Genomic DNA, 22,647 nt, shown 5'->3' on the forward strand with positions numbered 1-22,647 from the left:
TAATATAACTTAGAGAACAAAATGTTCAGTTTTAGGGTGATGCAAAAATGAGTACACCCCACTGAACGTCTCTGGAGCAAAGCTACATTTTAGACTACAAATGTCTAATTTAACAAGAATTCAAGCACAGGTGAGTCTAATTCTTCATTACACAGGTGTCCAGCAGACAGCTGACTATAAAAGGGTGTTTAAACCCCTTCCCATTTCACGCTGTCAGCAATGGCACCACATGGAAGAGAAATGACACAAGACCTGAGAAAGAAAATCATTTCTTTACACCAGAAAGGTGAAGGTTACAAGAAGATCAGCAAAGCTTTACTTATCAGTCAGAATACTGTAGCAAAAGTGGTACAAAAATTTAAAAAAGATGGAGCTGCAACCATCTCACAGAGACGTCCAGGTCGTCCACGGAAGTTAACACCTCGACAGGAGCGTCTTCTGATGAGAAGGGTAGAAGAAAATCGACATGCAAGTTCACTGCAGTTATCTAAAGAAGTAGAAAGCCAAACTGGGGTGACTATTTCCCGTGACACAATACGGCGTACACTGCAGAGGAACGGCATGCATGGGTGCCGTCCACGAAAGAAACCTCTCCTAAAGCCCAGACACAAAAAAGCCCGCCTAGAGTTTGCCAGGGCCCATGCTGACAAAGATGAAGACTACTGGGACTCTATACTCTGGAGTGATGAGACCAAGATAAATGTTTTTGGAACTGATGGCTGCAAAACTGTATGGCGTCGCAAAGAACAATGCATGAGTGCTGCTGGTGTCGGGAGCTGTGTTTCATTGATGGCATCATGAATTCACAGATGTACTGCTCTATACTGAAAGAGAAGATGCTACCATCACTCCGTGCCCTTGGTCATCGTGCACTTTTCCAACATGACAATGATCCTAAACACATTTCTGAAGAAGAACAGGGTGAAAGTGATTCAGTGGCTCCTGATCTGAACCCAATCGAACACCGATGGGGAATTCTGAAGAGACAAGTTGAGCATCACTCTCCATCCAGCATCCAGCCTCTAAAAGAGCTCATTCTTGAAGAATGGAAAAAGATAGATGTTGCAAAATGTCGCCAACTTGTTCATTCCATGCCTAGAAGACTTGGTGCTGTCATTAAAAATCATGGAGGCCATACAAAGTACTAGATGTAGTAGTTTTTGTTGTGGGGTGTACTCATTTTTGCATCACCCTAATTTGAGTAAAACTGAAAAATGTGTAATATAAGTTATATTATTAACCTTACTTTTATGTTATAAGTTAAACAGATGTTATATTAAACTCAGTCTTGTCAACAATTGTTTTGTGCTTTTGAGATATTGTTTAAAATGTTACTTTTCAAAGGGGGTGTACTCATTTACGCTGAGCACTGTATATTTAAACATGTCCTTAGTCCTCCAAGGGTTATAATGGTTGTGAATGGGGGGCCGCATTTTGAAGTCAAAAATAATGCATCCATCCATAAAAAAAAGTATTCCATACGACTCTAGTGGGTTAATAAAGGCCTTCTGAAGCGAAGCGATGTGATGTGTTTTTGTAAGAAAACTATCCATACTCAAAACTTTATAAATTCAAATAACTAGCTTCCGGTGGATGACCGTACGCAGAATGCGCAAGTTGATTTGCGCCAAAGGAGTGATCATCTGACACGATGTATGACGCAGGATGTAGGAGTATTGCAAACAAATAAAACAAATGGGGCTGTGCAACAACTGTGCAACCTCTTCTCTTATATCAAATTTCTTTAAAAATGATCATTTTAGACTTATAATCCGTGACCGATGATTTGTTTTGCTCTATCCTCTGCGCCTCCGCGTTCATCATTACGTTGTGCGTCAGGTCTAAGCACTGAGTACGGTCGTCTGCTGGAAGCTAGTTATTTGAATTTATAAAGTTTAAATATGGATATTTTTCTTACAAAAACGCATCACTTCACTTCAGGCCTTTATTAGCCCTCTGGAGTCGTATGGATTACTTTTTATGCATTATTTTAGACTTCAAAATGCGGCCCCTCATTCACAACCATTACAAACTTTGGAGGACTAAGGATATTTTTAAATATATCTCTGATTGTGTTCATCTGAAAGAAGATAATCATATACACCTAGGATGGCTTGAGGGTGAGTAAATCATGGGGTAATTTTCATTTTTGGTGAACTATCCCTCACTTTAAATGTCATTGCAGTATAACAAACCAAGTGTTATTTACTGTAAAGAAGGATAATGTAGGCACTAAGCAAAATATTTCATAAAAAAAGTTCAAAAAGAGTCCCATTCTGGTTGTCAGATATTAGCGGAACATGTCCATAGAAATTACAGATATAGCACGACAAATTATGCAGCATAATTTGATAACAGAGGACACTTGGTTTGCTATTTTCTTATTTCATGCAAATAAGTTCTGACATTTTAAATGTGGCTTAAGTGTTCAAATACTTTTTTTTTGGCCACTGTATATAGAATTACATAAACTAATGAGTGTATAGCATGGTTGATGTTTTGACAGCATATTTAAAGGGAAGAGTTTTGCTATTCCCAAACACTTGGCATATTTTGTAATGTTTCATGGTAGTGCACCACTGAACTGACGTTCGGTCCTCTTAAAAACAGTAGTGCTCCACTTTATATTCAGTAGCCTGTAGTTCAAAGGAAGGCGGTCTTGAGCTCTTGGCAATAAACAAGACACATCTTAAGCAAAAAAAAAAAAAAGGAAAAGAAAAAGAAGTGCCGTCAAGAGCCATGGTAATGACTAGTAAACTGCCTTGCAGACATTGAGGCATGTGTGGATTAGACATCCACGCCAGCAACCAGACTGTTTATGGTTCAGATCCCAGTTTGGGAATGCCAAGGAATGTTGACGGTATTGGCGGTTCATTTCTTTCAACCTTAACTTCCAAGATGTCTTGTGACTTATGACAACGCTTTCCCTTTTTTTTAAATCAAAGTTGGTCTTTAAGTGATCGCGTGCTTTTAGATAGACGCATTGCACTTAATAGTTTTTTTTTTTTTTTTTTAATAAATCCATAATAGTTGATTACGTGTATGAATTAGTTTCACAGCAGTATTGAGCTACAAAAACAGTTTCTTGTTCTGTTAATCAGCACATCCTCCATTGATGGCTTCTGAAGATATAATAGACGTGTCTTATTAGCTTAGACCTATTGGGAATACAGAAGCCAGTCAGAGCTCAGGACGTGATGCTAACCAGGGCTGTCACTTACAGTGTGCTGCTTTTCCCCTCTGATATTAGAAGGGTTTTTGTGATTTTTGTGATCTGGATTCGTGATCCAGATCATTCCTTGAACAATTTCAAGATGCGAGTTAACATTCAGGAGAAGCTGTGATGTATGTTGTTTTTCTGACACCCTGCTGTTTTTAGAGGCTTCTGTACTTTGCTGAATTCATGATATATTGAGCATCAAAATCACTTTAATCAGTATTTTTGTTTTGTTTTCCAGTAAATAAAATAAAACAAAAATCTGAGAAGCTAAATTCACCTGAGAATTATTATTAGTTTATAAGTGTATTTGTGGCCAGTTGTTTATCATTATCATCAAGCATAAATCGATGATAAGTCTAGCGTAAATCAGATGTACTTGAAAAGGGTTACCTTTAAAATATTAGTTATAATAAACTTAATTCAGGATATACTCTCTAAAAATAATTATATATTTAATCTAATTTATTATTATTAAAACATTCCTGTTTTCTTTTAATTAGTTTTGCTTCAGTAAATGTATTTTCTTTAATATTTTTACTTGAAATTCTCCACTTTGAAATCAAGACAAAAATACTGATTACTAAAATTATTTGTGCACTTTTTACCCATTTCTTATCGAGACTGGAGTAGTTATTTGGTCAATTTGTTGTCCCTTGCTAATTTTGCATCATATTTTACATTACAGTGGGCTGGCTGCAGACAGGTGGTACGCTAGTGACAGCCATCTTCCCTTCCACTCAAATCTAGTAGTGGATATACACGCTTTCCCATCATCCCTAGATGTAGCTGACGCTATTTTGATACGCTGACATTTAGAAGTGAGAGCTCTGACTGTAGAGCTGCTCACCTCTTCTGTTGTCCGTGTCCTCATTTGTGTGAAAAGCAGACAGATTGTGTGAGTCTGCCTCGTTCAGTTTACCCACAGCGGCATATTGCCCCCTATCTAACATATTTGCTCTCCTATGCAAGCCCTCCGGGCTAATATTCCATTCATACAGATATCTTTTACCCTCCTGAGTTTTTTGGAGGCTGCTGCAGTAATAGACTCCCTCCTCAATGGGTGCTGATCTGAAGGCCTCCGCCTGTGGAGGAACTTGATTTAATATTCGCTTATTAATGGAAGTGTCATAGAGGGCTGTGCGTAGGAGAAAAATGAGCGTGGCACAGCAAGGGGCCTCAAAGTTTCTGAGAGCATTCATTTAATTTAATTCATGCATTTGTTTTTATTTTCCTTAATTCGCCTCTCAACAGCAATGAAATGGAGGGGTCATCTGCAAATGACAGCAGCCATGGCTCAAGTGGTCTGATATAATTATAGTCTAATTGTGATTCCCCCCCAAAACCCCCTCCAGCCCATCCTTGCTCCTTTCACACATTTGCCAGTATTTCTGCTCCGTGAATTTGTGTTTAGGTTTAGAAGTTCCAACTTTAGAGCAAACAAACTTTGCGGCCAGAGTCACCACATCTGCCATTCAGTCTTATTTTAGTAGTATTATTCAAATATGTATATATATTTTTATAAGCATTTTAATTTTAGTTGAATTTTTTTATTATTTTTTTATATTACTATTTAGCCTTTTATTTATATATGTATTTCAGCCTTAAAGGGTTAGTTCACCCAAAAATGAAAATAATGTCATTTATTACTCACCCTCATGTCGTTCCACACCAGTAAGACCTTCGTTCATCTTCAGAACACAAATTAAGATATTTTTGATGAAATCCGATGGCTCAGTGAGGCCTGCATAGCCAGCAATGACATTTCCTCTCTCAAGATCCATTAATGTACTAAAAACATATTTAAATCAGTTCATGTGAGTACAGTGGTTCAATATTAATATTATAAAGCGACGAGAATATTTTTGGTGTGGCAAAAAAAACAAAATAACGACTTATTTAGTGATGGCCGATTTCAAAACACTGCTTCATGAAGCTTCGGAGCGTTATGAATCTTTTGTGTCAAATCATAATTCGGATTGTATGTCAAACCGCCAAACGGCTGAAATCACGTGACTTTGGCGCTCCGAACCGCTGATTCGACACAAACGACACGACATGAGGGTGAGGAATTAATGACATTATTTTCATTTTTGGGTGAACTAACCCTTTAATGTGTTCAGCTTTAGTTTTTATGTTTCCATTTAGTAATTTTAGTGCTTCTACTTAAACTTATTTCAGTTAGTTAAAGTTATCTAATATTTTATTTTTATTTTATTTCAGCTTGATTTTAATGAACAAAAATGTTTTTAATAGTTTAGTTAATGATAATAACTTTGCTGCCAGTTGAAGAATCTTATCTACCATAAATATTTCTTACCATCCATGAAATTTTGCAATTTTTTATAAACAATTTTTTTTTAAAAATCCTTTTGACAATTGAATAAACAGCTGTTTGTCCTTTCGTATTTTTTATTTTGTCGTTCTAAGTTTCTTGGTGAAAGTGCATATGTCATAAAACATGACGACACATAATTTCCTGTAGTTTTGTTTTATGCTTTTGAACCTTCCTTCTAGAGAAAATGTGAGCACTGTTAAAGAACTTTAAGCACAGTTGATAAACTTCTGATGGTACATTATCCTCCACAAGTTGTTAGAAGACTTGCACATCACAGCGTGTGTCACTTACATCAGCGAGGGTCGGCAAGGGATCATTCTCACAGTTCAACTTAAACTGTTTTATGTTGCATTTCCTAATAAAGTTACCCAGCAACATTTTATTTACCCGCCAAAGCCAGCAGTTTGCGCTTGGCGAGTGTTTAATTTCGGCTCCCAGGCTTCATCTTCAACGGTTTCTGCTTTCAGACCCAAATGTAGTTTTAGTGAAAGTGGAGCCGCACTCGCAGTGGAGAGGAAACTTCATGATTCAGTCTTCAACGCATTTTACCCAAGACACCCTCAGCAATTTCCTGGTTTCCAGGCAGCTGCTAGGCCCGATAGCCCCCTGACGCTAACTGCCAGATAATCACCGTCGTATATATTTAAAAAAAAAAAAAAAAAAAAAAACGAGAAGGAGAGAGACCACTTTCTCAATGACAGGTGTTGATTAGATAGGGGGTGTTGTGGCAAAATCCCCCGTGCAATTTTCAGAAAGGGACTGGAGAACCGGCAGTCAAATTTGAAGGAGGATGGGCGTAGAGCACTTGATATGAGATTGGGGGAAAGGGAGTGTATGGGAGCGCAGAGAGGGGTGAGGTTATGATAATGAAAGGAACCTGCAAGGAAGCGATTCATTCTCACTCACACTTTTAAACATCACAGATGCCCTCAGAGGGGGAAAAATCAGATAGATCTCCATCATACAGCAGTCCAGCTCTCTATGTTTGCCTAAAACCTACTTGAGTAGCATGCATGCCATGTGAATGCGGGCGAGATGCGTCCGACACACATAAGCGCTCTTTCATCTGCATGAATGATGAGGTATATTGCTGCAGTAGTCGCTAGCTTGAAGTAGAGCTGACTAGTTTGCTTTGTGCAATGTGTGTGTATGTCTATGTCCAGAATTTATGACCAGTTTCTTTATTTTTCATTTGGAGAACACATTTGGTCACTATTCCTAAAACACCCCAGGCTGTATAGACATACACACACAAGACTTCCTTTCAAAATATGACACTTTGTGCTTATAGTGCATGCTTTTGCCAAGCTTGTTAGTCAAACTACACACCAGCAGTCCTGACTAGCAACCCTGCTCACATCACTGTTGGCACGGCCACTTCTCCGGCAGGCACCAACCCGCCCCGGCCTGGAGCCTTTCCTGGAGCCAGCAGCCCCGGGCCAGTGGCTGACCTGTACGGCCCCACCAGCCAGGACTCCGGCGTGGGCAACTACATTAGCGCTGCTAGTCCCCAGCCCGGCTCCGGCTTCGGACACAGCATTGCTGTAAGTACCCTGTTCACCACCATCAACATGTTTCTCTGTTCTCTCCCACCTAATGCATTCACCACCCTGCCCGAGGTAGCGCTTTTAGACTCCAGCAGCTGCTATCGTAGTTTGTAGAGTGAATTTTCTTTGCCATAGTGCATTTGGAGAGCAAGCAACTTGCTTAGCAGGTTGATAAAATTACCAGTAGAAGAAGGAAGTGTACGTTGACATATAAACTAGTTGGATATCGTTTAAACACCAAGAGGGAATTCACTAAAAACAAATTTCTGCATTGTAGCATATTTATATACTTTTAATTTGTAGCATATAGGGGTGTAACAATATATCGCAATATAAAAATGCAACAATATGTATCATGGATAGTGACAATATGTATTGGGTGAACTATACACAAAATGAAAATTACTGTGTGAGGAAAGAAAGTCAAGTTTACAGAGTTTTAGTGTCAGTACTTTATTAAACTACTATATATGTGACCCTGGACCGCAAAACCAGTCATAAGGGTCAATTTTTTTAAATTGAGATTTATACATCATCTGAAAGCTGAATAAATAAGCTTTCCATTGATGTATGGTTTGTTACACCTGTGTCCTAACCAGACGCGATGCGATGCTGCGACAAGTGATAAAAGGTATCTTTTCCACGTTAATCTGAGTTTTTGTCCTAACCAGCCACGGCGGCGACACACGAATATTCTATTTTAGAAACGGTTTCTATTTCTCCGCGACGTCACGGCTGAAACAGCAACACAATGTATGGCAATGATAATATCAGGTACTGTTTATGTGCTTTATTTAATGTTAAAAGCGTCTAATGAGAGTTTGAATATCATTCTGTGTTCCCAGCTTTTAGCTGTAATGAAAACAACACTGGCTAATTCACCTCAGATCTTGAAAATAAATAAATGGGCACAAGAACATTCAAACTGTCAACTCAATGCGAACAAACAAGTGTATTCTATGACAAAGATTGGTTCAGTCACTCCGTATTTACTTTAAATAATGTTTAAATTGTGTAATATTTATGAATTTTATTATGTACTATTATCGCTTCTCATTGTTGCGTCGCGTCTAGTGTGGACAGTCAAATTGTTTGTCGCTGGAGTCTTATCGCATCACGTCTGGTTAGGACACGGTGTTAGGATAGAACAATATTTGGCCGAGATACACTATTTGAAAATTTGGAATCTGAGGGTGCAAAAAAAAATTAAAATATTGAGAAAATCGCCTTTAAAGTTGTCCAAATGAAGTCCTTAGCAATGCATATCCACTCACAAAAATACATTTTTGATATATTTACAGTAAGAAATTTACAAAATATCTTCATGGAACATGATCTTAATATCCTAATGTTTTTTGGCATTGATCATTTTGACCCGTACAATGTATTGTTGGCTATTGCTACAAATACACCCGTGCAACTTATGACTGGTTTTGTGATCCAGGGTCACATATAATTTGAATATAATGTATAATAAATCAATGGGGGAATATGTGTGGGTTCTGATAATCCTGATAATGTTACCAGTAGAAAGTGGCCTACATTATTTTAAATATATCTAGTCAGTGACAGAGTGCAAGCATACTCGTCTAAAGTAATTCTGTATTTTCAGCTTCAGAATCATGAATATTGTTCTTCAGGTGTCACCACTGACCTGTGCATTGGGTCCAAGCCTATTCATTTCCACCCCCAATATAATACCAAATTTAGCATTTTAATCAAAAGTACATTTTTTGGTAATCATTTGCCATATGTCTTGAAGTATCGCAATAATATCGTATTGTGAGTTCAGTATCGTGATATGTATCGAATCGTGACATGAGGGTAACGTTACACCTCTAGTAGTGTATTTATATTAGTATTATAGCAGATTTGCACTAGCTGTCAGATTTGTTTTAGCCTCCAGTTCACCTAATTGCGTAACAGTAAATACACCGTCTTGCACAATTTGCCATCTTGCAGTTCCAAATGTAGCAGACTACTACAATCTGATATACTTAAAGGGTTAGTTCACCCAAAAATGAAATTTCAGTCATTAATTACTCACCCTCATGTCGTTCCACACCCGTAAGACCTTCATTCATCTTCAGAACACAAATTAAGATATTTTTGATGAAATCCGATGGCTCAGTGAGGCCTGCATTGACAGCAAGATAATTAACACTTTCAATGCACGGAAAGGTACTAAAGACATATTTAAAACAGATCATGTGACTACATTGGTTCAATCTTAATGTTATGAAGCAACAAGAATACTTTTTGTGCTCCAAAAAACAAAATAATCACTTTATTCAACAATATCTAGTGATGGGCGTTTTCAAAACACTGCTTCATGAAGCTTCGAAGCTTTACGAATCTTTTGTTTCCAATCATTGATTCAGAGTGTGTATCAAACTGCCAAAGTCACGCCCCCCAGTGGTGAACCATTGAAATTTCGAAACACTAATGATGTAATGAAGCCCCGTTTACTGAAATCATGTGACTTTGGCAGTTTGATACATGCTCTGAATCACTGATTCAAAACAAAAGATTCGTAAAGCTTCGAAGCTTCATGAGGCAGTGTTTTGAAATCGCCCATCACTAGATAATGTTGAATAAAGTCGTTATTTTGTTTTTTTGACACACAAAAAGTATTCTCGTCGCTTCATAACATTAAGGTTGAACCACTGTAGTCACATGATCTGTTTAAAATACGTCTTTAGTAGCTTTCTGGGCAAATGAAAGTGTTAATTATGGATCTTTATGGATCTTGCTGTCAACGCAGGCCTCACTGAGCCATCGGATTTCATCAAAAATATCTTAATTTGTGTTCTGAAGATGAACGAGGGTCTTACGGGTGTGGAACGACATGAGCGGGAGTAATTAATGACTGAATTTCCATTTTTGGGTGAACTAACCCTTTAACTTGATCCAGGCTCTTTAACATGTAGAAACCGGTTACAATTATGTTCTCCATCATTATAAAATGCATGCAAAATAAAATTCTATTTCAATAAAGTCCTGCTGTAATTTGCATAGAAAGGAGGTATTTTTGTATTGAAAGAATGATGAATTTTTTTGCCCTGAAATACCTTATACAAAAGTGCTGCAACTTTTTAATGAATTCCCTCCATAATGTTAGCTAGCTAATAAATTAATTAGCTAATAAAGTTTTAAAACTGAAATTTGTCCTGAAGGTACAAATATTTCTAACACAACTAATAGGACTAAAAGAATGTGTGATATGCGAGTATGTAAAATCAAAAGAAGCAAATACATGAAGTTATGTGGGGAAAAAGTTCTAAATAAATCATCTCAGATGTAATAGATTGCAGCGGGTCCAAAGGTGTGATAGATGTGCATGTTTTACTGATACTAATTATCAGGAACAAGGCTATAAAAACGTCTCTCTTTTGAAAGCTGAAAAATGTGAAATCACGGTCTCATTAGTGCAAAGCAGGTGCCCTGGCAAATAGCTAAAGTTAGATAGCGTTGGTTTTAGCATTGCTAACATTTCTGCATTGCCACCAGCATTCCTTTCTCTCTCTGTCAACTTCAGGATAACAAACTGTGAACTTGTACCGGCTGTCAGCAGCAGTGTGATGTGTCAGTGTGCTTTTGTTCATGTGCCAGCCCGGAGGACAGAAATCTCACAATTAGTTCTTCTCTCATTTTCAACCCAGTATTTTGTTTCCCGCGCACAATGGCTTTTTTATTTTTCCAGCAGATGATGGGCATACCAGAGGCAGCCTTTGAAAGGTCCCCCACACAAAGTGCATATGTAAATCAATAAGGCGATAATAAACTCTTGTGAGAAACCCTGTCATAAGAATATGTTGTCTTGCCCTTTGAAGCCATAGGCATTCATTATTCCTTCCGTGCATTAGTTTTTAACCTTTAACGGAGCGCAGAGACGGAGCAGGATTTGGGCGGAAGAGAAAAGGAGCAGGAGCCGACTCTCAGGGGGGTTGATGAGGGAGGCCGCGCTAAATCACAGGCTGCCGAGGGAATTACCGGCTCCAGCCGTTTTTTGAACCGCCGTCCAGATCTGCTGGAAAAATGAATAAGAGCCTTTGTATGTGAGGACACTGTTTATTGCACACCTCTGATTCATTCTGCTTTCAGTGCCCCTCCAATCTCTTGTTTGGGAGGAAAAGCAAATAACTTTTTTTTGTCTCTCTCTCTTCTGCCCTTAAGTACAGTTTGCAAAACACACCGGGCACTCATTAAATCTAAACGGATTTTCAGAATTACAATGTCACCTTGCGTCTGACTTTCAGATGGAGTTTTTCTAACCTAAATAGAGTCAAATTTAGGTTGGCCTCAAACCCTCAGAACATCTCGCTTGTGATTGACAGTGTTCTGGAGGCAGAAAGACTTTTCTTTTTTGCACTGCCTGACATGAACTGCTGTTTCTCTTAGCCTCTGTAGCATCCTCACAAACTGAAAAGCTTCTTTACAAAAGATTTCTTTCTATAAATGTATACATCTCGCCGATGTTCTTGTTCCCCAGTGTTTGGACTGGATCCTGACACTGGTGAAGTTCACAGTTTTGTTGCTCAGATTGAGGCTTATATGTGATTTCTTGACAGCATTTGTATCTTGCTTACGTTTGCTGCATGAATTGTGATTTCAGATGAATTCATTAATGTTGTTATTGTTGGCATGAATGTAAATGATTATATGCAATTACTTGATCTTTGTTTAAAAAAAAAAAAATCAAATGTTTTTTTCTTAATTTCCACTTTCTCTTGTTCTTTGAAATGTACATATTTCTTTCCATTTTGCTTCATTGTTTGGCACTAAAAGATTTTAAAGGGGAGAGCAGGAATAAATGTAATACTTTGTGGTTTTTGCTCATTTTTTTCCAGAACATTTTAGCCTAAGTCAAATATCTTCAAAATGTATATCTTAATTTAGACATTAAATGCTTCATAATTTGATAAATGTAACAACAGATGTAATTATTAGTCTGTAAGTTTTTGTAATATTGCTAAAAAAAATATTAGGCCTAACTTTTAAAGGAGAGAATATTGTTCAAAAGAATGTATTATTTGATTTATTGTAAGTATAATTATGACCATAAAACCATAAATGACTTTTTACTACACTTTTAAGTTTAACTGCTGAACTTGCTTCCACACTACTGGAGCTTGTGAAAACAATCAATATTTATTGCAACGTTTCAGTCATTCGACCTTTAAAAGTCTGATCAATGTCACATGACTACAACGTTGCGATATTACTGATTCCCATTGCAAGCAACGGTAGTGGACGGGATTTTTTCTTTCACATACGGTTTAATACACCCACCACTCATTATCTTTGTCGAATATGGGCACGGTGAGTGTATTGTGCATAAAGTTATGACCAATTACATTTACTATGTGTTACAGTTATTCCAGCTCTCTCCTGCTGTTCACCTAGATCAGACTGAGGGAATGATGTGGACTGATCTTTAAGGTTGATAGATAACATTCATTCATGCTAGCAACACAAGCAATGATTGAAATGACTTACGAGTGATCACTTCACTCAGAATGCATACTGACACCATTACTAACTGTACACTTTTAGGGTCCTTTGATTGCGACAGCTTTTACAAATGGATACCATTGAAACCTAACAGGTGGTTGGTTGCCATCTCATTTGAGGTAGATATCCCGTACCACTTATGAAATACATATATATATATTTTTTTTATTTGTGCCTTCATAATTATGCATCTTTTCACCATACTATCTTCCTATTCCATCTGCCTATTCATTTTGATTCCCCTCTCCTTTTGATCTCAGATGAGTTTACGTTGAATCCGTGTAGTGCTCTTATTTTTTCATCAACACCTTAAGGCTTTTACAGGGCTTTTACATCCCAGACAAGGGAATTTAAACTTCATATGCAACAATCTGGATTTCAGAAGTCTTATCTCTCGTTGAACATCTATGTTATTAAATCCTCATTCCGAAGCCCTTTAAAAGCCTTCAAAAGTGTTTCCCGCTTCGCAAACACCGTAAGCGTGGAGGCTACATATTTTCCCCTTTACTTTTTGTCACTAGTTCCTCCTTTATCCTCCGCCTGCCTGTCTGTCATTCGCCTGTTCTTTCATGCATGATGTCTGCGAGCGGGTCTACTCAAAACTGCGCAGTTGCTTTCTTTCACTGCCAGAGTTCTTCTGCGCTCCCATCGCGCATCGACTCGTATCCTCTATGAAGTGCTGTATTTGGATATTATGCACAGGTGTTGCGGCTTTGATTAGTGTGCACCTGGAAGCGAGCCCTCTTTGCTGAGAATCTGTTGACTTAGGTGCCATCTGATGTAATTCATCAGGTTTTTGGGATAAGGCGCTGTTTCTGTAATCACTTCGCTTGTATAGCTAGGTCTTAAGGACTTAAAGGTGATTTTGAGTATATGCTGAGATGCCAGATACGGCTAAATCAAAGATGACTCGCTTATTTAAATGCGCTGTGTGTGGATAAGTGGATGCACATTTATTTGGTCAAAACCCCTCCTCTATACTTAGTTAATATTTGCACCCAGGCTTTTTTTTTCTTCTCGTACGGTGATGCATCAATTGCGATTACACCAGACTCTGTGGCATTTACCTGTGACCTGTCATCTGGATAAGAGGCCTGCGGACTGCGGTTTGTTGCCCATAATCTTCCTAAAGAGCTTCTCATTTTGTCCTCGAGGCAAAACGGATGATTGATTTAATGAGTAGGTAGAATCGCTCCATCTGTATGGATTCTCCAAACGTTTGATTGAAGCACACATCAGCAGTCAGAGAAAGCAACAGCGGCGGAGAGATTTTGCAGAAGCAGGTTCTTAACTTGTCATTTCCTGGTTGGATGGACATCCGAAGAGTTTCTGCATGCTTGAAACACTAACATATGTTTTGTGTCGATGTCTGAACCCCATGTAGATAAGATGTGTTTGTGTAAAAGTGCTGATGTGTTCTGTATCTGAGCCTAAACGACCGAAGCTTATAATGAAAAGATGCTGACGGTGGAGTGATTCTGATATAACATCTCTACTTCAATTTGAAGCTGTCGGCAGCAAACTTCCAGCCGGACTGAATCGATACACACTTTATTTTTTAAACTAGATTTACTGTGTACAATCAGATGCTTCAGTTTATCAAACACACTGCACTTACAAAGACAACATATGCTTTCAAAAAGCTACATTTTATTAGAAAAAAGTCCATGTGAACTGTACAAAATGTTAGTGTTTATATACTACCAGTTGAAAGTTTGGACACATGATTAAAGTTTTCCATGTTTTAGAATTATACTAAAATCAAAGGTGATGCATTTCAAGCACTTCAATTCTATGCTTTACACTTGTGGGCTGCTTTTGCTTCACTAGCTGTGTTTCCATTACCCTTCAAATTGCGCAAATTGAAATTGCAAATATGGCCAAAAGAAACGCGTCAATTTCGCAAGAACTCCCATATATCGCGAAAAGTTTTTACACTCGCATGAGGTGGTTTTTCAGGCAATTTAAAAAAGGGATATTTCGCAAAACTGCAATAAAGAACTTTTTTCCGTATTTACAGCTCACCTGAAGTATGTAAAAGTCAGTCATTCTTTAAAGATGGCACGTTTGGACAAAAGATGAGACAGAGTTCTTTATTAAACTCATAAAAGACAAAAGAATTTTGGGAATACTGGATTCTAAACAACAAAGAAATGCCACAATTTATCAAGACCTCAAAGCAGAAACACCCAGAAACACTTCATACATGGCCGCTCCCAAGTAGATTTCCTTGCCATTAATGTTTGAATAACATATGTCTCTTTCGATTAAAAATAATGGGTAGTGCAGTGGCTGTGATATACTTAAAGGGTTAGTTCACCCAAAAATGAAATTTCTGTCATTAATTACTCACCCTCATGTCGTTCCACACCCTTTGTTCATCTTCAGAACACAAATTAAGATATTTTTGATGAAATGCACACAAAAAGTATTCTCGTCACTTCATAACATTAAGGTTGAAGCACTGCAGTCACGTTGACTATTTTAACGATGTCTTTAGTACCTTTCTGGACCTTGAATGTGGTCATTTTTATTGCTTTCTATGGGAGAGCAAAAAAAATGAATGATGAACGAAGGTCTTACAGGTGTGGAACGACATGAGGGTGAGGAATTAATGACAGAAATTTCATTTTTGGGTGAACTAAACCTTCAAACCTACTAATATCTGTTGCCATGATTTTTGGAATGAATTATCGCGAGAGGAAAAAATGACGTTTTAATCAGTTAATGGAAACGCCGTCATTTCACGGTAGTTTTTTATCGACATTTAGAAAATAATTTCTGTAATGGTTTCTGTAATGGAAACCCGGCTACTATCTGACTCAGCTCGCCCATTACAAAATAAATAAATAACATTAATATTAAATAAAGGTTTTGAAAAGAAATTCATACACGGACACAGTTTACACTACTGTTCCCATGTTTGGGGCCAGCAAGATTTTTTTTTAAAGTCTCACCAAGGCTTTGATTATAAGTACAGTAAAAATAGTAATATTGTGAAAATATTATTACTATTTTCTATTTTAATATATTTTAAAATGCCATTTATTCCTGTGCTGGCAAAGCTGAATTTTCAGCATCATTACTCCAGTCTTCAGTGTCACATGATCCTTCAGAAATCATTCTGATATGATGATTTGTCGCTTTTTTTTTTTTTTGCTACATTTGTTTCAGAATTCTTTTGATGAATATAAAGTTAAAAAGAGTAAAATTTATTTGAAATAGACACCTGTTGTAACATTATAAATGTCTTTACTGTCACTTCTGATTAATTGAATGTGTTCTTGCTGAATAAAAGCATTAAAAGTATCTCTTTGACCCCACATTTTGGAACAGTGGTGTATTTATCTACAAATCTGTCATTCTAGCATAAGCCTTTATAATGCAAAACATACAGTCAGATGTGTCCAAACTTGCGCAGGCGTTCACTGAGGTAAATTCACAGACGTAAAATGATTGTCACCAGTAAGGCTCAGATGCAGCACATTTTACACACCCACACCATTTTACCTGAAGTATGTGTGAAATCTGAGACTCTTCTCCGTTTGCTTCAGCAGAGTTTATCAGGAGGCCCGGGGAAGACTGGCCGGAGTTTCTAATTGGTTCTGTGTACAGGTAAAGGCCATTAAACTTCAAGCACTACAGCGCTGAACGGGAATCTAAAGCTGAGATGGCGCCACACGAAGAACAAACCCGACACGTCAGAATCATCTCAGAAAGAAGAAAAAAAGAAAAAAACAACTAAACAATCTGCTGTACTATACTGAAAACCTGGCTTTTGAATATTTTATCCTAGCGTAGCCCTGACCTTGAATTAGGATTTTATTTTTCCTTTATTGCTTTTCCTTTTAGTCATCTTTTATTGTGTACACGTTGAATCAACCAACGTTTGTTTGAGTTTCTAGATGTTCTTCATTGTTCTTGAATGTTCTCTGATGAGAGCGACTATGTAAACATAAACTAATGTCTTTTTTTTGTTGTTGTTTTTTGAGGTAGTAATATTCCAATAGCAGTTTCATTTCACAGTCCTCGTCTATCACATTTTCAGGTTTTGTTTCATTCAAGCAAGAAAACGGTTTGAAATGACTCAGACATTTTTAATTCAAGCCTAAACCGCAGTGAGTGGGTCACTCAAAAAAAAAAAAAAAATCTTAGTAGCTCTGTTCTATGTTTATTGTGATGTCTTGTTAACCATGATTACCTATTTTGGGCAATAAGAGGACTACAATATTTTCACAGTCCTTTTTTATAAATGTCATTTTTGTTGTCGATGATGAAAAAAAAAAAAAAAGAAAAAGCTTTCCTTTTAATACTTTGTGAAATGAGATTTAAAAAGAAAAGAATTCTGAAACTGTAAATATTATTCTGTTCACTGCATCAAACTGTTTCTGAGAGAGAACCATATTTTTGTGATGGTGTCATAGAGGTTGTATCGTGCGCAAGCCGCAATATGTCAGTGCAAAAATATCTTCGAGGCTCAATGCAGTAACCGAGGTCCATCTGTAGCACAAAAGGCCGTGATTAACCCCAGTACGGACGAAACTCAATCCAACACTGTTAGCTCGCTTTGTAAATACCGTCGGCTTTACAACTGTGCAGGTGTCATACCAGCATATGGATTAGATGATAGGACGTTAAGATGTGCACAGCTTACAAAGAGAATATACTCCTTCACAAGGTATACCGAAATCACCACAAAAATCCAAAGCACACATGAGTTATGATTTCCAACCGTGTCGAGACATTTCATGTTAACATTTCAGTTTGGCGTTCTAGTATGGGCTTCTTTTTCCCGTCGAGTGTCCGTGCGCGTGGAACGATTCGTCAATATTTCAAAATTGCTCTATGATTAGGAAAAACAAGTCTTTTGTACCATTACCTCAGTCCTGTGAGAATTACTTTACGGAGATTACAAATTAATTTATTTTAGCCTGAGACAGATATTGAAAAAGATATTAAAGTGTTGTTTTGAAATTAAGTAAATCATTGCACTGTGAGAGCGAGAGCGAGAGAGAGAGAGAGAGAGAGTTTATCATTTTCTATTTGCACATGTCAACTGACAGTCTCTAACATGGGTCATGTGAAGGACCGCCGTGGAAGCCGTTCGTTTCTTTCCTTCCACGCAGGATAACACTTACAAATCTCGAGTCTTGGCTTGCGTTGATTTGAAGACTGTACTTTTAAATGATCTCTTTCCAGGGATTTTATTCTAGAATATCAGAGATGACAGATGAGTTTATTGGTAGCAATAGTTCATTTCCTCAGAAACACTGAAACTGATTGAAACCAGTAGCTGCTACACACATATGTTGTACATGTGGGGACTGGATTTGATGAGACGCAAATGGCATTTAGAAATATGAATGATATTTACAAATATGAATTGACTGATGTATGCTGTTATTCGATCTTGTTGAAAATGTTCCTTTATTTATTTTTTTGTGGGGGAGGGGAGGGGGGTTGGTTTTGTTTTTGTTTTTGTTTTTGTTTGTTCATTTCACTAAACTAACAGGTGAGGCAGAATGCTGGATTCTTTCTCGAGAAAGAGACGCGATAAAGTAATATGATTTTTAAAAAGACAAGGAGAACTTTGTGCTAACTGTTTGAGCTGTTTCAAAAAAGACAAAAAAAAAAAAAAAAAAAGAAGGAAGAAAATTATCCCGAACATGTTTTCGATTTAAATAGGGATGGATTTTTATCAATATTTTTGTGGATGTTAATGATTATACTAAATATAACAATGACAATAATACAGATATTATGTACTGTATTTATCAATTGTTTCTCTTCATTCCCTGTCACCTCATTCAGTAATCTTATGTTGATCATTGTATTTTAGTAGTGTGTAAAAAAAGAAAACAAAACAAAAAAACAGGAATATGACTTTACCTTGTAAAAGAGTGCTGTCTTGATGCCAGTGTAGTGGTCTATACACTTCTTGGTTGGTATTTTTCACATTTCCCCCCCTCCTCTCACTCTCCTTTTGTCGTTTTCCCCCTTTCTCTATATCTCACACTCTCTCTTTAGTGAGTAGTCGTAGGTGTTATGTACTTAATGTTAAGATGTAGAGGTATTCATTAGCAATTGTAGGACCAGTAAGGATAGAACTTTCTCTTTATAATCATTTAAAGACAAAAGACAAAAAATGCTGAGTGTTATTTTCATAGTAATTTTTCTTTCTTTTCTTTTTGGTTCTCCTTTTTTTTTTTTTTTTTTTTTGTTCCACTGTTTTGCTGGTCTCACATGGTTTCAACTAACCAAAGCTCTCACTGATGAAATCTAGGAGAAAGAAATTGCTGTACGACAGAATTGTAATCAAGGCATTAATTGGATCCCCACCCTTGAATGTTTTAAAAGGGGTGTGCCATACTACCTTAAATGCTAACGCTAGATATGCAAAACCGTTTCACTTTCATTCTTTTTTTTTAAGAGGGATGCAAGCTATAATTATGAGGAGGAGGATGATTTTTGTTACGTGAATGAATATTTTTTTAGTAAGTTCTAACAAACTAACGACGATGATGATGATATAGCCTAATCATTATAGAAAACCTGCAATAGGTTTTGATATTTATACTCTTCAAAAATATCCCAGTGGCGCTACTTTTTATTTTATTTTATCGTGCCTGCCTGGAACATACGACGATGTTGTTTTTGTGCTTTTTAATTACATTGCCAGCTTTTCATTTTAATTCAACATCTACGTTCGATACATGTTCTGGTGTCACACTAATTAGCTTGACTTGAGTGTAAATCCAGTGTCACACTCAATCTGTATTCCTGAATCACATCTCTTCTCAGGGATATCAAACGTGAGCCAACGTACCACAGATTTTTGTAACGCTAGCGAGTTATGATCAGTATAGCACAACTTTTAATGAAAGGTGTCTAATTGTTATTCAGTACATTTGAGCTAAGGTGCTGTCGGGATGAATCGTGCACAGCATTTTCTTACTGAAGACATCTTTTTAAACTGTAACATTAGTTGTTCTTAGTTGGGTGTCTCTTTAAAAAGTTGATCCATTTAGGTCTTGGTGCTCATAGATTTAACAGCTGAAGGCAAATGTTTAACAGCAGATGAAGCACATTTCCTTTTCTGCTGTCAAATAAGAGTGTGATTTCTGTGATTAAAATGAAGGCTGGCAATCTTTTTAAACAGTCTCTTCCATTTGCGTCGGTTAGCTTCCCATATTTCCCCCCCCTCCCCGTAATTTGATCTCGTAGCTTGGACTTTAAGGTAGCATGGCTCTGTTGCCACCATTTTGTTTTCCATGGACAGCAGTTTACAGCGGATGAATGTTACACATCTTGCTAGACTAGTTAAATCATTGGAAAATTGTTGGTTTAAAAAAAAAAGAAAAAAAAAAAGAAAATGACCTGGAAGGTGTCGAGTGATTTTGGGAGTGAACTACCGTATCCATTTAAACTTGAATTTTGCGGCAAGTGCTAGGCAATGGCCAAAACGATCATCCCACTAATAAAGCAGCAAAACGTTCTACACTGTAATGTCTAATGTATATACAAGATATATATGTATAGTGTATATATATCTCTTTGTTAAATTGTTGAATCATCATCGTAGGTGAACTGACGCTAGTCCACACTGTTCGTTTCACTCTCGCTGTGTGTCGTGTAAGAGCTGCGGCAGATGTGCAGCAGTTTAGCTGCAGATTGTGTCGCGTAAACCTGACGAGGACGTGTAGCTCAATGGGGACGGTCAATACGGTGTCATTAGGTGGAGGGGTTTATTTCTGCCACGTCCTTTGGGAACTCTGTCTCCCATTTTCTCCTGAGGCTTAGGCCTCGCTGATTGCCTTGCCCATTCCTAACACTTGCCCATTTTTTAATGTTAACGGACTTTTTACCGCGAGAACTGACTGAACGGACTGACGTCTGAAAGCATCTTTCAGGTCTTCTTGTATGGCTTGCTCAAGCCCTGTTGTAAAATAAACTAAAGTGGATGGGGGTCTCTCACATCTCAGATGTGGAAAGTATAATTTTATATTTGTATTTTCAAATAATAATGATAATAATAATAAAAAATGTTTGTGAAAGGTTTCCATCCTCTACTGTGGTCCAGAAATCAATGTGTTTGTCTGGAAAAGATTACAAAAAAAAAATAAAAAAAAAAATAAATAAAAGAGTTTTGAACCATTTCACTCATGGTTTTTATTTTCAACTTTTTTCAAGCAATTGATTTGTGATTCAAAGGAAATGAATATACCTGCAAAAGATTGTATGCCAGAACATGCACAACGATTAAAATGCACAAAGTTGAATACAGAGCCCAAAAGCTCTTGTGTAAGTTTGTTTTCATTCTCATTTGTTTACATCTTTAAAGTAGATTATGACTTGTTATAGATGTATTAGAGAGCTGTAGAAATACTTCATTAGAGCAATGCTTTTTCACTGGTGAGAGACAGATCTGTTCTGAAAGGGTCACAAACAAAATCAATACTTAATGCAAATAATGCAATTCAACTAAATAACAGAATAGCAACACATTAAAGGGATGAGTGTCTTTTAAAGTCTGTGCCCATTCAAACCCACAGATTCATCTTTTACTTGGTTGAAGCAGTTAGATGTCAACATTGACATGCCCTCATCCTTGATCACTATGAACAAAACTAAGATAATACAACCCAAACATTAAATACATATTCACTTGCCAAGAGTGAATTGTTATGTGCTGTGAATTAATGGCTGCGAAAAGCACAAAACCAAATCCATTTGACATTTTAGAAAGCAAACACTGTTGTTGGTTATGATTTTACAAAATTGGCAGTTTTGAAATTCTGCACTTTTTTATGTTAGTAATGTTGGACAGTGTTGGGCCCGCGCACTTTATTTGGTAAGACTTTATTTTAGGGTCTTTTAACTAGTTGCTTATTAGCATGCATATTACTAGAATATTGGCTGTTTATTAATACTTATTAAGCACATATTAATGCCTTATTTTGCATTACCTTATTCTACATTCTTTATCCTACCCAATACCTAAACTTAACAACAAACTTACTAATTATTAATAAGCAGTAAATTAGGAGTTTATTGAGAGGAAAAGTCATAGTTAATAGTGAATATGTGTTCCCTACACTAAAGTGTTAGCCTTTATTTAAAGGTCTGATTTTAAGAACTTTGTTTTTTTACATTTATCATTTAAAAACCTGTGTTGGCTCTCCACTTTATATCCAATGTAAAATCTGCTTTATAATCCACTTCATGAGGCTAAAATATAAAGATTTTTTTTTTATTAAATTAATTTATTGTCATAGTGATCTTTATAAGATGGTTTGAAATTAATAATGAAATGTGAAATTTGCTTTAACCATTTCAAGAATGAGTTTAAAATATTCTACTTGCTTACCATGTCATCAACTATCTGATATTTCGATTCTCAGATGTGTGTAAGTGAGTGTGTTTTGTCGTTTTAAAACATTTATAAATGATCTTTATCTTTTTCTATAACACGAGATGGGCGCCGCCATCTTAGTTTGAGTCCTGTCAGTCGGATTTACAGCACTTGAATTCATCAGTTTCTCCTGAAATATATGCAAGTAAGTGGCTGGTGAACTGGAAGAAGAATAACAGAGTAAACTTTATAGTCACTATAGGTGTCTGATATGAATAAATGTCGACAAATTATATGATGTCTGACATCAGTGTGTATTTTACAAACTCTAAATGTATTGTTTTACTGGTGCTTATGTATATTTAAATGTCTGAAACCTTAAACATGTGGCTGAAAACACTGCATAGCTGTGATATATGACAAGCGCTGAGCGCGTCCGTCTCCAACCAAAGCGCGAAAGCACAGTTTGAATCTGGCAGTTATTATGTGACGTCACTGAACGTTCATATGTGGGACACACAAGAAAAAAAGAAACAATTATTTTTTAGTCGTTTATCTAACACCATAGGCCAGCAAAGGAAAACATTTTGTATAATTGGTTGAAATAAAGCTCAAGAGGTCACAATTTAAGGCTTTGAAGGCTCAGTTTGATCGTCTTAGAAAATGGAGTCTTAAAAAA

General features: G+C 36.9%; 1 protein-coding gene across 19 annotated transcripts in view; it reads left to right on the plus strand.

Moving 5' to 3' along the window:
• Positions 1–22,647, plus strand: part of msi2b (musashi RNA-binding protein 2b) — a 337,078-nt gene that overhangs the window by 288,695 nt on the left and 25,736 nt on the right. For 5 of the 19 annotated variants that reach the window (XM_051861128.1, XM_051861138.1, XM_051861133.1 and 2 more), the window contains 3 exons: positions 6,945–7,099; positions 12,659–12,735; positions 16,174–20,901. The exons of 2 other annotated variants lie outside the window; for them this stretch is intronic. In XM_051861128.1, the coding sequence (XP_051717088.1) occupies positions 6,945–7,099; positions 12,659–12,700 (197 nt within the window). In that variant the 3' untranslated portion in view covers positions 12,701–12,735; positions 16,174–20,901. Of the gene's footprint in view, positions 1–6,944; positions 7,100–12,477; positions 12,545–12,658; positions 12,736–16,170; positions 20,902–22,647 lie in introns of those variants that run through there. 12 more of the 19 variants (XM_051861135.1, XM_051861141.1, XM_051861144.1 and 9 more) reach the window with 8 other exon arrangements.

The sequence above is a fragment of the Ctenopharyngodon idella genome, chromosome 15, assembly GCF_019924925.1.
Source record: "Ctenopharyngodon idella isolate HZGC_01 chromosome 15, HZGC01, whole genome shotgun sequence".
Classification (NCBI taxonomy): Eukaryota; Metazoa; Chordata; class Actinopteri; order Cypriniformes; family Xenocyprididae; genus Ctenopharyngodon; species Ctenopharyngodon idella.